This window comes from Pseudopodoces humilis, chromosome 14 (assembly GCF_049639895.1).
Source record: "Pseudopodoces humilis isolate 2021_Gansu_Grassland_sample_001 chromosome 14, ASM4963989v1, whole genome shotgun sequence".
Taxonomy (NCBI): Eukaryota; Metazoa; Chordata; class Aves; order Passeriformes; family Paridae; genus Pseudopodoces; species Pseudopodoces humilis.
In genome coordinates, this window is record NC_142213.1 from 6,239,157 (window position 1) to 6,252,078 (window position 12,922).

Below are 12,922 nucleotides of genomic sequence, written 5' to 3' on the forward strand. Positions count from 1 at the left end.
CTCCTCCTCCTCCCCAGCACCATGACTGCAAAGCCATGAGCCTGAAAGTCCTGCCCAAAGGCTGCTGCACTGCAGATGTGGTCCTTCACTGGCAGTGCTTGGGAGAGTCTGGCTGCAGTAATGGTTGTTGGCCAAGCTGGGCTCTGGTCTTAGGTATTAATGAACCACTTGAAATTCTGTCTAAAAGCCTCCAGCTGGACTCTGTATGACTGTACATGATCATTTCTCTTGTGTTTTCCCATTCCTTCATTGCCCATATGTTTTTCCCTATGGTTTTCCCCTATACTGAAGCTGCCCAGGGGAAAGGGTACCTCTGAGACAAGGCTCTTGCCTAGGAAAGAGAGACCTGTTGCTGGTTACCAGGGAAGGGAGCTCAGCTGTGGGTTCCTGCCAGCACAGAACCACTCAGCACTGCTCTCACCCAGCCCCGGGCACTGACCAAAGTGGAATTGCAGGAATGAGTCTTTGCCCAAGACCTGTAATGGGTACAAGTGTGGGAACACGCTGTCCTGCTGTGTTGCACATGGAGATTTGCATGTCCACGTCTTGTGGGCCCAGACGTGGACATGGGCATGAGGTAAGTTTAACCTACTGGTGCTGTAAGGCAGGGCATGGTCCATTGCCAAGGAACAGTTTAATGGCAGCTCTGTTGTACCAGGACTGTGCTGATCTCTGGCATCTGTGTTCATCAAGACTGGTTTTGGTGGGTGTAGCTCTGGCCAGTGGTGAGAGCAGGGAAGAGCCCATGGCAGAGCTCACCTGAGGCCCACACCATGAGCAAACGCTGAGCTGAGGTCCCTGCAGCATGGTGGCACATCCAAGCACTGCTGCTTGGATCTATCCATCTCCTGATGCTGTTGGATCATGTTCTCCATTGCCACCTGCTGCCTGTTGCAGCCCATATCTGCTCCAAGTCCACAGCTTGTCTCCAGAGAATGTTCTCAGTGACTCTTTTAACTGTTGTTTGTCAGAAATAAACTCTTCGTTGCCTATCCTTCTTTGTCTCCAGTTCGTCTGGAGTCAAAAAGGTTTCACTCATTCTGGCCCCTAGTTCCATCTATTGCACAGGTGTCCCTCCAAGGCAGTGTGTCCTCCTTCCTTGATTATCTCTGCCAACTTGCTGGCACTGCTTCCTTCTGCACCCACTGATGTTTACAGACTTGTTCTCTTCTGATCTCTTGCTCAGCATCAGCCCAGCTTCCTCCTCTTCCTCCTTCTGCACTACTCAGAGTTCAGCTAGTGTGAGGTCCAAAGCCTTCAGGTTGTCTCAGCACCCAAAGCCGCTTCTGGGCCTTGCCTCGTCTTGCATGTGGTAGTTATGGATCTCCTGCCCAATTGTCTTTTTGGTTTTCCCATTACAGCTGCCCTTCATCCAATGCTGCTCTTGTAGGAAAATCCAGGCTGGAAGAATCAGCTTGAGTCATCTGAACAAATCCCAGGATCTCACACTCCTTGCAGGAGTCATTACTTTGCTCTTGGTTTTGCCATGTAGTGAAGGCTTTTGGCTCACAAAGGAGCTGACTGAACCTGGTGCTGGTTTTATTGGTCCAAGCACTGTCCTTGGAGCTGGCCCAGCCCTTGGCATCTGCTCTGCAGCCCCAGTCAAGAGAGCAATGGCCTGGGTTAGGATTTCCCAGGCCGTGAACCTGGACCATGTGCTTCAAGGCAAGCACAGACTTGGTGCTACTGGAGAGACCTGCTACATTTTGGTCTTGTAACTGCACCCAGCAATGTGACACTAAAGAGGAGCAACGTTTCAGAAGCTTCCTGAAAATCTCATTCCTCTGAAGGCATTGGATTGCTGGGAATTCTGAAGGGAAGGAAATGCTTTGGTGGGCAGTTATTTCTGGAGCAGGCACTCTCTGCTCACTTCTTGGACCAGATTATTTTCTTAAGATGGGCCTTTTCCTCCATCTGCTATCCCAAATTCAATCCCTCTACACCCTGGGAATTGGAAGCAGGGGTGAGGCAACATGCCAACATCTTCCTACCAATCTTCCAGGTGGATAACATCAAGGTGTGAGTCTCTGAAATACATCTCTCAGAGACCTCTTCCCAAATGCCAGCTTTGATTATTAATATGAGTTAATGATTTACAGGGCTCTCTGCCTCTGCCCTCTCCTCTAGCCCACACATGCACAGCGAAGGAGGAGGGTAATATATTTTGTTAAAATTAATTGAGAAATAGGGACAATTTGAAACCACAACCTATTTCTGTGTGCAGCAAAACATGACATTAAAGTGGTAAGTGGAGAGCGTGTGAATGAGCCGGCTGTTCAGGAATGGCAGCTGGATATTTGTCCCAGTTGTCTCCTACCATCTGATTAAGGGAACAAGTTATTTCATCGTGCCATATAAAGTGTGCTCTAACCCACTGACTAAATATAGCTGATCATTTCTAACTAATGCCTTGCTTTTTGTGTGCTCTACTTGTTTGTGCAAGGAATTGTGGAGGAAAGAGAAAGTGCTGCTAACCGAGGTGCTGTGAGGGAGTGTTTGTAGCCCATGGGAGAGACAAGCACATCCAGCAGACAACATTGTTAGGATTTGGATGGGGCATTAGTTAACGACAGAGGCCAGGAGTTAACCTGAAGAACCATAAAGCTGGTGCAGAATGGTAACTTTTATGCTGTTTAGTGTCTGTAAATTGAAAATGGATGACATAAACAAGCGTTATTATAGCCAGAATAAATGTATGTCAGTTTAGAAATGTAATTTCTAGGCCAAGCTGTTCCTGTTAAGCCTCTTCAGCTGTGCCAAGGCTTTGTCTCTACTCAAAGACATTCTCACACCTGTAAAGCCATACATCAAACCCCGAGTATTGCCAGGGTTCGGTATGTTATCCCTGCCTGGCTTAGAGCAGCAAGAAGACACAGGGAGGTTCCTAGGGCTCCCAGGAATGAGTGCAGCTAAAGGGAGCAATGAAGCAGAGCAAACACCGTTCGAATGGTCCAGTCCTGTAAAACCAGCACAGGCAGCCCCTCGGGGGAACGAGCAGAGCCCAGGCTGAGAAACACTCCACGGGCAAAAAGCATCCTTGCCAAAAGCAAACCACGGCGTCCCCTTTGGCCTGAGAGTCGTGAATTGCAGGGGGAGACCTGAGATGTTTTAGAGATGCCTCTGCCTACAGCCCAGGCGTTCAGGGAACGCGGTACCAACCGCAGGGGAGCGGGCAGGGCTCCGGCAGCCCGGCCGAGCAGGGAGGGCAGAGGCCGCAGCCGCGGTTGCCGTGGCAGCGCTCCCACAACACGCGGGAAGTGCATCCGGGGCCGCCCCAAGTAGTTCCTCGGTGACGGCGGCGGCGCGGAGGGATCCGCCGTGTCCTGGCAGAGCGGCGGCCGCGGCCCGGCGCGGCCCGCCCGGCCCCGGCATGTTCAAGAACACCTTCCAGAGCGGCTTCCTCTCGGTGCTCTACAGCATCGGCAGCAAACCGCTCCAGATCTGGGATAAGAAGGTGAGGCGGCGGGCTCGGGCAGCGGCGCGGCCCGGGGAGCTCGGCTTAGCCTGCCGGGGCAGGCCCGAGGCCGCCGGGAGCCCCCGGAGCGCTGCGGACACCTGTGGGGCCGGAGCTGCAGCGGCCGCGTTACCGGGACCCACGGGAGCGGGATACCGGCATCTCTCCGGTACTGATTACCGGGAATCCCCCGGGGCCCGTGTACCGGGCCCTCGGGGTGTTTTTGAAAGGAATGTGTTATTATGAGTTATTTTCTGTCTTTGCTGGGCAGAAGAGCCCGCCCGGCATCAGAAGCTGCAGCACTGTGGGAAAGCAGCAGCAGTGCCCAGCACTGGCCGTAGGCAGCAGCATGCCCGTGGTCACTGGGGGGGCTGAGGTGGGGGTCCCCTCTGGTGCGTGACCCACCTTTCAAACAGGCTTGCAAAAGTGGGCTGTGTGGCGGCTTGCAGGTTGTAGAAGTTGTGAATGTCTCATCACTTTGTTTCTCCCTCCTGACAGTTTTTAGAGTGGTTCTGCTCAGGGCCCCGTGCCTTCTCCAGGCTGTCCTGCATCACGGGGCCCTCCTCAAGATGTTTAGAGATGTTGAGCTGTGCTGCTTCCCCCCATCCCAAAACCATCCATGGTTTAGTGATTCTGCAAAATACTTGTTGCAGCCTCTGAGACCAAGGCTACAACCTGTATTTGGTTTTCTGTGCATGAGCCTTAGCTGAATTTCTTGTGGTTTCAGCAGGAACGAAAGCCTTCAAGGCATTTCAGACAGCAGTGATGTTTGACCTGAGTGGGCTTGTGTGAGCATTTACAAGCTGTGAGATGAGGGACCCGAAGCACAGACCCATCCTGTTTCCTATCAGTGGGGTACCCACGTAGCTCTGTGAAGAACTGGGATGCCTCACACTGCCCATTTGTGTCTGTCTGTGTTTTGTCACAAATATCTGTGACTTTAAAAAAGGATCAACAATTTATTTGGATGGTGCTAGGACAGGACACATTAAAGACTCGTAGACAAAGGGATGTACTGTACAGACTGGATAAGCCATAAGCAGGCTGGGCTGACCCTGCTTGGAGGTAGAGGTTGGACTGGAGACCTCTGGAGGCACCTTCCCACGTGAATTGTCCTGTGCAGGGTGATATTGTTATGATTATAGCTGGCCAGCAGGAGCTCTGCTTTCAGGGTGGATGTCAGCAGTGGTCCTTTTAGCTGCAATAGTCTTGAAGTATTTCTCTTGCATGAAGCATGGCCACCCTGGGTGTGCTTGTTGTGAGGATTGCCCTGCTCTCTTCAGCAGTGCATGAAATGCCCCTGTCACTTTGGTGAGAACTGGAAACAGTAATTGACATTCTCCCATGTCCTAGGTGCATGCCTGAGATTACTGGGTTCACAGCTGTCCTAATGTAGACTTCCATATCTTTGCAAAAAAACCAGCAGGCTCAAACTTCTACTTTTTTTTACATCTTAGGGAATATCTCTGTGATGTGGGGAAAACCCATATATTTTTTGCCTTACTAGAATGTACACTGCTTCTGCTGGGGAAGAGAGTGTATGTGTGAGTGTGCAGGAGTGTCCCTGAGTGAGTGAGTGTCCAGCCCTTCCCCAGAGGCAGTCAGCCATGCCCAGCAGTACAGACCAAGTGCCCTTGGTGACTGGTGGCTGGCTGGTGGCTCCCCTGTATTGCTTGTTCTTGTTTTTACCCCTTGTTGCACTCAAGTTTGACTCATACTCTTTTATGTTTGTTTATCTGGGCCTCCGATATGAGGCTTGAGTCCCTTGTGTTCACTGCAGCGTATTTTGATAGATGGAAGTCTTGCACTCTGTGTACATGCAGCATGCTGGGCCATAAACTCTTGCTGGCACTCTGGGGCAGTGATCAAAGCCCTGGAAACAGTGAGGTCCAGGAGAGTAGGAGCCAAGTGAATGTAGATGGGTCCTACTGGGGTCTTATTCCTTCTCTTAATGGAGCTGTGTGTGGCTCTTTTTTCCCCTCTCAAGTAACGTCTGTGCTGTCTGCCCCACTTTTGTTCCAGGTGCGCAATGGTCACATCAAGCGAATCACGGACAATGACATTCAGTCACTGGTGCTGGAGATTGAAGGAACAAATGTCAGGTAGGAGAAGCCTATTCTGCTGTTCTGGGGGAGCAGGATTCTGCCCTGAAGCAGAGTGATAGATGTCAATGCCCAGCAGACATCATCTTCAAACTACAGCAATGTGATGCCCATGTCTTTGTCAATAAATTGAAGAATCTGGGTTATATCACTGATACTGCTCTGTAGCAGTGTGCTGTGCCTTTTCCTGGATGTGGTTGTAGAGCTCTCACTCTCATCCTCAGTGGGACTTAGGGATAAAAAATAAAATCCCATTATTTTTCCATCACTTGAAGGGGGAAAAAAGCATTATTTAATACCCAGCCTCAGTCAGCACTGCCAGTTACTGAAAAAGCAGCACTGTCTGCTGTCTCTTCTATTGTCTTGGGCCTGTTCTCCTCACATGACGGCTGCTCTCCCTTCAGCAGGAAGATCAAAGAGAGATTTATGAGGGGAGTTGCTTATGGAGCTTCTCTTAGCAACCTCGTCTCCATCGCCCCGGGAGACAGACGCCAGCTCCATGAGCAGGCTCAGAGTCTCCAAGGCTTCTCCAGGGGTGATTCAGAGCAGGGCGCTCCTTATAAGGGCAGTGGAGACTCCTCTCCTGCAGACAGACTGAGCCAATGCTTCTCTTCCTCCGAGAAGTGTTGATACAGAGCTTGCCAGGCGTGACGTGGACTTCTGGGGCTCGTGATCTCTGTTTTCCCAGCCGTATAGAGCACACAGGGCCTCTGCCATGATCGGGAGGGCTCTACCTGTTCAATCAAGGGTAGGAGGAGGTTGTGTTAAAAAACAGCACTGACATGGCCCTGAAATTGGGGAGGTGAAGCTGTCCAGGAAGGTGTTTTATGCCCTGGGTGAGAAAAGTGCAATTTGAGATGCATTCTTTGTGTCTTTTATCTTTTTCTGCGTGCAGCTACCTCTGAAACTCTTCCTCCTGTTACAGGAAGCCCTGGTTGTTGCTAAGATCTTATGATCACAGTTACCCATTTCTGCAGGTCCTCCAAGACTGCATTGGGCCAAGGGAGAGACTTGGGTTACCTCAGGCTGTACACTTTGTGCCGTGTGAGATCCTAAAGTGTTTTTCTCTCACCTCTCAGTACCACGTACATCACGTGCCCTGCTGACCCAAAGAAGACCCTGGGCATCAAACTACCTTTCCTAGTGATGATCATCAAGAACCTGAAAAAATACTTCACCTTTGAAGTGCAGGTGAGGAGTGTGCAGTGGGGAGGCCCCTCCAGGGACCACTGAGGAAGGCGCCAGAGAGCCTGCAGTCTTGTGTTGGAACTTGTCCCAGGCAGTGAGTGATCCCCAAAACAGTTTTGCTTTCTTGGCCATGTGGTGTGTCAGGTCTTCTGGTATGGGGGCATCAGTCAGCTCACAAACACGTTGTTGCTATTCCTGCAAATGGGTCTGTTTCCTGTGTTAAAGTTACTTCTGCTGTGGAATGGAGGGGTGGGAGTAGAGAGCCCTCTTGGAGACGGGTAGTGCTGTCCTGGGGAGTCGGGGGCCTGGCGCCTGGGTGAGCAGCCTGCCTTCCTTGCCCAGGTGCTGGATGATAAGAACGTCCGCCGGCGTTTCCGGGCCAGCAACTACCAGAGCACGACTCGGGTGAAGCCGTTCATCTGCACCATGCCCATGCGGCTGGACGACGGCTGGAACCAGATCCAGTTCAACCTGTCCGACTTCACGCGCCGCGCGTACGGCACCAACTACATCGAGACCCTGAGAGTGCAGGTGAGAAGCAGCCATGACCTGCCCTGGGAAACCAACAGCTGGTGATGTTCCTGCTGGCTGGGACAGCAGGATGGGATTCTGGCTTTAGCCCTGCCTGGTTCCTTTGCCAGCCCTGCTCTTTGCAGAGCACTGTGGAAGGGGAGCAAAAGCCTGACTTAGGCCTGCCTCACTTTACTTGACTAGACTGGGATGAAGGAGCCCGTTTCCACCTTATTTCTCTGGCTGGCTGTTGGTTAGGGTGAGACTTGCAGTTCCCTGTGGCATGCCATGAAGGTGGAGCTCTGCTGGGAATTAGCTGTGTGTTGCTTTACTGTCCAGATAGGCTGGACAGTCATTGTCTGAATGGGAAAGACCCACAGTGTACAGACCATTCATACCCCTGGTCAAGCTTGCTTCCTAGTGGTAATGGAGTGACTCTGCTTGCACTGAATTGCTTGTAACAGAGCTGATGCAGTGTTTGTTCCTGCTGAGGACATGGAATTTGTTCCATATGCTAGGAAGTCATGTTCAAAGTGTCCAGTGGTGTGTGTTATTTTGAGGAGTGTCTGTGTGTGAGCTCCGCTCTCTCCCTGAGGTACAGGCAGTCAGCTGAGAGTTGTCTGCCTTCTCACATACTCATGAGGGGACCAGAACAACTCCTTTGCTGCCAGCTGATAGTGGAGGCAGCACAGACTGGACAGGCTCATTCCTGACCTCAGAGAGGCCTGAAGTGGGCATGTTAAAAATGTAGCAGGCTGAGGTCGTGGGTGTTCCAGCAAATGCTGATACCAGCAAAGCAGGGGTCAGTTCACAGCAGAGAGTCCCTGTAGCAACTAACACAGATCTCAGTTGGCAGAGATGCCAGAGCTTGGACAAATCTTTTGAGTGTGTTCATCCCTGGAGAGAGCATCTAATGCAAAGCAGAGGACACAGACCAGCATTTATCTGATGCCCTGTCAGATTCAAAAAAGCAAGACAGTGAGGTAGATTTCCAGCTGCTGAGCCAAAGAATCCATGTTGCAGCATGACACCAAAGCTGGATGTGGAAAGAGCATGTGGAAAATGGAGTGACTCTTTGTTTTGACTCTCAGATCCACGCCAACTGTCGCATCAGACGGGTGTATTTCTCTGACCGGCTGTACTCGGAGGATGAGCTCCCAGCTGAGTTCAAGCTGTATCTGCCTGTCCAGAACAAGGCCAAGGTGAGCTAGATGTGGGAAGGAGGGTGGGAGAACAGTGAGCCTGTCCAGCATTCCTCTGCCTTCTCCTTCTGCCTTCACAACCCAGAGTTTATTCTGGCAGCGGAACTCTTGCCAGCTTTGGCCACCAGCCAGGGAGCACCCTCTCTGTTGCCAGGGCGAGCAGTCTGTCTGGGGTGCCTTGTTGCATTGCTTTCCTGCCAAAACACATGGAAATTGTCATTCCCATCTCGGAGCAGGGTGAGCTATTCAGCTGCTCCCCATGTCCTCCCTGGTTGTATTGAAGGACTCTGGGCAGTTGCAGCCTCCCGGCATCTCTCCAGAGCTTTCATCCATGACTCAGCTCAGCAACTTCGCTCTTCAGAGCAGCTGCAGCTCCACATTTGTCTTCCAGGAGAGATACTGTTTGTGTTTCTGACACAAACATGAGTCCCCTCTGATCTTTTGCCTGCCCAGTGCAGATGGTGGTGCCATGAGGGGGGAAGGAAACACCATGGCTGCCCTCAGGAGGAGATGCCAAGCTCTGCTCCTGCAGTGATGGGAGAGGAGTGAACATACTGGCATACTGAGAGATCTTGAGCAACATGCAGCAATTTTGAGGCTTGTGAGGAAGCACCTTCTTTGCCAGGGCCAGCCTGTCCCAAAGCAGACACTTCTTTTAGCAAAGAATATTCCTGGGCAAAGTTTCAAGCTGCTGAGGGAGGATGTTGGGGGCTCCTAGTGGGAAGTAGAAAGCAGTGTCAACTGTAGGTAACACCTCTGGTGAACCTGTCACTGTCTTCTGGGCTGTAGCAGCCTCACAGAGGTGTCTGGGGAGTACTTGGAGCCCTCCCAGTACTGTTGTCTTGTGCTGCCAAGTCTTGTAAGTGTCTTTTTTCTTCTCCCTGCTCTGTCCAGCAATAACACCACGTTGGGAAGAGATGTTGGCTTGCAAATTCAGAGTCAGAGTTTTCCTGACTGTTCCTAAAATGCTGAGCCTAAACTCTGCAGGTGGCCTGGTACCCAGTCTTGTCTTTCTCAAAGTGGCCACTGTGCCTCCAAAGAAGGGATTCAGCAGGAATTGTGGAGTTAAGTGTATCCTCTTGAAGTTAGCGATTTTATTTTTTATTTCCTTGTTTTCCATCTCTTATATGCTCTAAATATGGATGTAATACTTGTTCTTGAAAAGTTATTAAACATTTGGCTCTGTAAATCTGCTTCTGTCTTCTTCCTCCTTTGATGGATCCTTAACTTGCACATTTTAGTGCTTCAGAAAGTGCCAGAGAATTTTGAGAACCCAGATGTTAGAATTTGCCTCTGAACTTGACTTTGATCAGCACCCTCACTCTTTAAGGGATAGCACAGACGTGAACAGCAGCAGTCTGGTGAGAGGAAAATTAGTGAGGTTCCACAGAGAAGACAGAAACTGTCTCCAATCCATGAAGTTTATGGTACTATGACAAAAACTCATGCTGTTAATGAAAATGCGTTTTTCATTCCCTTTTTCCTTGAAGCCATTTTCCCCAGAGGTGACAAATGAGGTTTACCTGCCTGTTAGGGCACAGTTTTGTTGGCTGTGTAGTTACCAGCTTGCTCCAGCTCTCAGCCAAGCCTTTAGCAGCACAAGGCACACAATAGCCTTCCAGCTGCCAAATTGTCCCTTTCCCCAGGGATCAAAAGGGAGGGTTAGCAAAGCAGCATAACAGGAGCGGAAGTCTTTTCCTGTGCTGAAGCTGGCCTTCCCTGCCTGAAACCAATCTGCCTTTGTTGTAGAAAGGCTTGCAAAGAGGAGACCAGAGACTCCACAGTAATGGGGTGAGTCTGGGAGTAGATGATGCCTTTCCTTCCCAGGGCCAAGCTCCCAGTCAATGCTCTGGAGGGCAGGTACCCAAGGCTGGGACTGATCCTTCTCTGGGCTGTGCACTGAATGGGGAAGACTTCACTACTGTTACTGCTCTGTAGAACGAAGCTTCCCAGGAGAAGGAGAGCCTCGTGGGGGACATCTGCCTTTGATTCTGGGTTTAATCCTGACCACTGAGACCCCACCTGGTTTAAAGGTTTGGCATATCTGTGCACCCTCTCTCTGCACCTGTGTGGCAAAGCTCTCCAGACACCTGTAACGGAGCTGCATCACCTGTGCCTTTAGAGCTGCTGGGCTTTGAACTGGAGGTGCTGCCACATGGGGCTGGACTGCACCTGCAGAAGGCTTTCTGGAGAACACCTTTGCAAATCTTCTAGCAGCTGAACAGCTTGGTTGCTCTAAGGAGCCCAGCCAAGGAAGCCCACATGAGAAAGCACCATCCATCTTGCACTGACACGTGTCAAGGCTTGGCTGGACTCTATCAGTTAAGTGGAATCACACTGGATTGTGTGCCAAGGGTTGGCCTTAATGAAGTCCGTGGCAAGGCTTTCTCCATGTTTGCAAAGCTTGCCAGAGCTGGGGAAGTTGCTGAGCAGATCCATCAGACCCCAGCAGGGTAAAATGTCCATCCTTTCCCGCAAGCCCTTGCTCAGCACCGTGTGTTTTTGGCAGTCTTTTGCAGCTAAGCACTCAGAAGGAGCTGCTGCTGCTTTCCCTGCTCTTCTGGGGCCTGTGCTGGAGTTGCCCCTTGTCCTTGAGGACTTGAGCTCACCCTGAGTGACCGGCCCTAATGCATTAAGAGGGGCTGGGCTCCCCTGGGCCCCGAGCTGGCTGCCTCTGCAGAGATCAGATGGGCCCTGCTGCCAATTCCTGCCCGACCTCCAGGAGCTGTGCCAGCGGATTTGCTGGAATAAACTCCCAGCTACAAACCCTTACATCCATATGGACCTTCTGTGTATTTTTAAATACGAAACAAAATACTGAATCTTCCTGTTTACTTGCTGCACAAAGTGGAGCATCGTCGGATACTGGCTCTTCCCTCTACAGCCAGATGCTTGGTGATTTACACAGTATTCTCCGAAATCTTTCTCTTCTAGTCCCTCTCTCCTATCAAAACTAACCATCTTGCTGAAGGTGGGTGAAGTTGAATGCTTCCTGTGTGAGAAGAGGATGCTGCTGGTAGATGGGCCAGAATGTCAGAGGCATCCAGTCAACAGCCCTTTCCTAAACGTGCACAAGCAAAACTCCTGTGGTGGAGCACCCAACTTCTTACTCCTTTGGTTATGGCTTTTGACATGGCTGGGATGCAACATCCTCCTACGTGGAAAGAGTGGAGGAATGCTGGAAGGAGGTGGGAGCACAGATGGGAATCATGCATGGCTACTGCCTGCCTGTTCCCAGGACAGCCCAGCTGGGTTTGAGGGGTGGGGCAGAGGAGAGTCCCAGTTCAGTGCAGGCAGCCTGTGGAGAAAAGATCTTAAATATCTCCTCGTTCACCTTTCTGTGGGTGGCCTGCTCCTTCGTTCCTGCAAAAGTCCTTGTTGCAGTTCATGTCTAGTGGGAGAGAAAAGTCTTTGTGGGGAGCCCTGGTTTCAACCCAGGGCAGAGCAGGGTCCACCCAAAGATCAGTTTTCCTTCTCTCCACCAGCTTTTCACCTTTGTGTTCCATTGGCTGGGGCAAGGTTCTGCACTTGGACACTTTGATCAGGACCTCAGTGCTAGGAGCTGCTTTCTACATGAAAGGCAAAGGTTCCCTTTGAAAGCTTGGGCGCTGAAATATGGCGAGTGCACAGGCTGCAGCTTGGAGCAAGAGAACCCCCTGGGCTGGGCCAGCAGCAGCAGGCTCGGGCTGGAGCAGCTGGCAGTCACTGTGGTGTGAGCCAAGGCTGGGACATCCCAAGGCTCCAGTGGCTCTGCCTGGGCAGGTGGCAGCTGCTGGCAGGGCAAGCAGGGGTTTTCCTGGAAAGCTTTCTCCGTTTGCTCTGCTGCCGGGGCAGAAGACTCCTGTGTGAGCGTCCAGCCCAGCAGAGTGGCAGTACAAGGTTCTGCTCCTGTCCATGTTTGTCCACTTGCACTTTGTCACCTTCTCATCAAGTGGGTCCTGACAAAGTACAGAGCTATGATCACAGAGAGATAAGCAGGAATCAAAAAATCTGGGCCAAACTCTGCTTCTTGTCCATTCTGCATCTCTGTGGATGTTGCTGTCATCTTTATAGAGGGATTACACCTCCACAGCAACGTTAATCCTTTGCAGCTGTTGTCTAAGGTGGGGCAGGCAGTGCTGGAGGCAAGGGAAATATTTATTTTGAGTTTTACCACTGGCCACCACCCAGGAAAACCAAATGACAGTACTGGGGACTTTGGCCACTTTGCATGCAGAGAGCTGATGTTCCTGCCCTGCTGGCACCTGCAGGAGAGGGGTGAGAGCTTCTCCTGGCAGACTGCAAAATGGGGTCACCCAAACACGATTTACTTGGATAAGGGAGCAGTTGTGCATCCTGAGAGCTAACCTGGGATGCAGTGGGGAAAGCCTCAGAGCCGCTAGAGGTGAGAAGGTGATGGATGCCAAGTTGTGCTGAAGCAGACCTGCAGCCCATCTGCTTCACTATCACTTCATGTGGTGCCTCTG

General features: G+C 51.3%; 1 protein-coding gene across 2 annotated transcripts; it reads left to right on the forward strand.

The window, feature by feature from the left end:
* Positions 1-3,317: 3,317 nt before the first annotated feature.
* Positions 3,318-9,645, forward strand: CFAP20 (cilia and flagella associated protein 20). 2 transcript variants are annotated; one of them, XM_005528198.3, is made up of 6 exons: positions 3,318-3,454; positions 5,477-5,556; positions 6,636-6,747; positions 7,087-7,275; positions 8,346-8,456; positions 9,351-9,645. In XM_005528198.3, exons 1-6 carry the CDS (start codon positions 3,371-3,373, stop codon positions 9,354-9,356), a joined length of 582 nt encoding a protein of 193 aa, XP_005528255.1. In that variant the 5' UTR covers positions 3,318-3,370; the 3' UTR covers positions 9,357-9,645. The 2 variants fall into 2 exon arrangements, with proteins under 2 accessions (XP_005528255.1, XP_005528254.1); XM_005528197.2 differs by lacking the exon at positions 9,351-9,645 and having other exon boundaries at positions 8,346-8,465.
* The last annotated feature ends 3,277 nt before the right edge of the window (positions 9,646-12,922 follow it).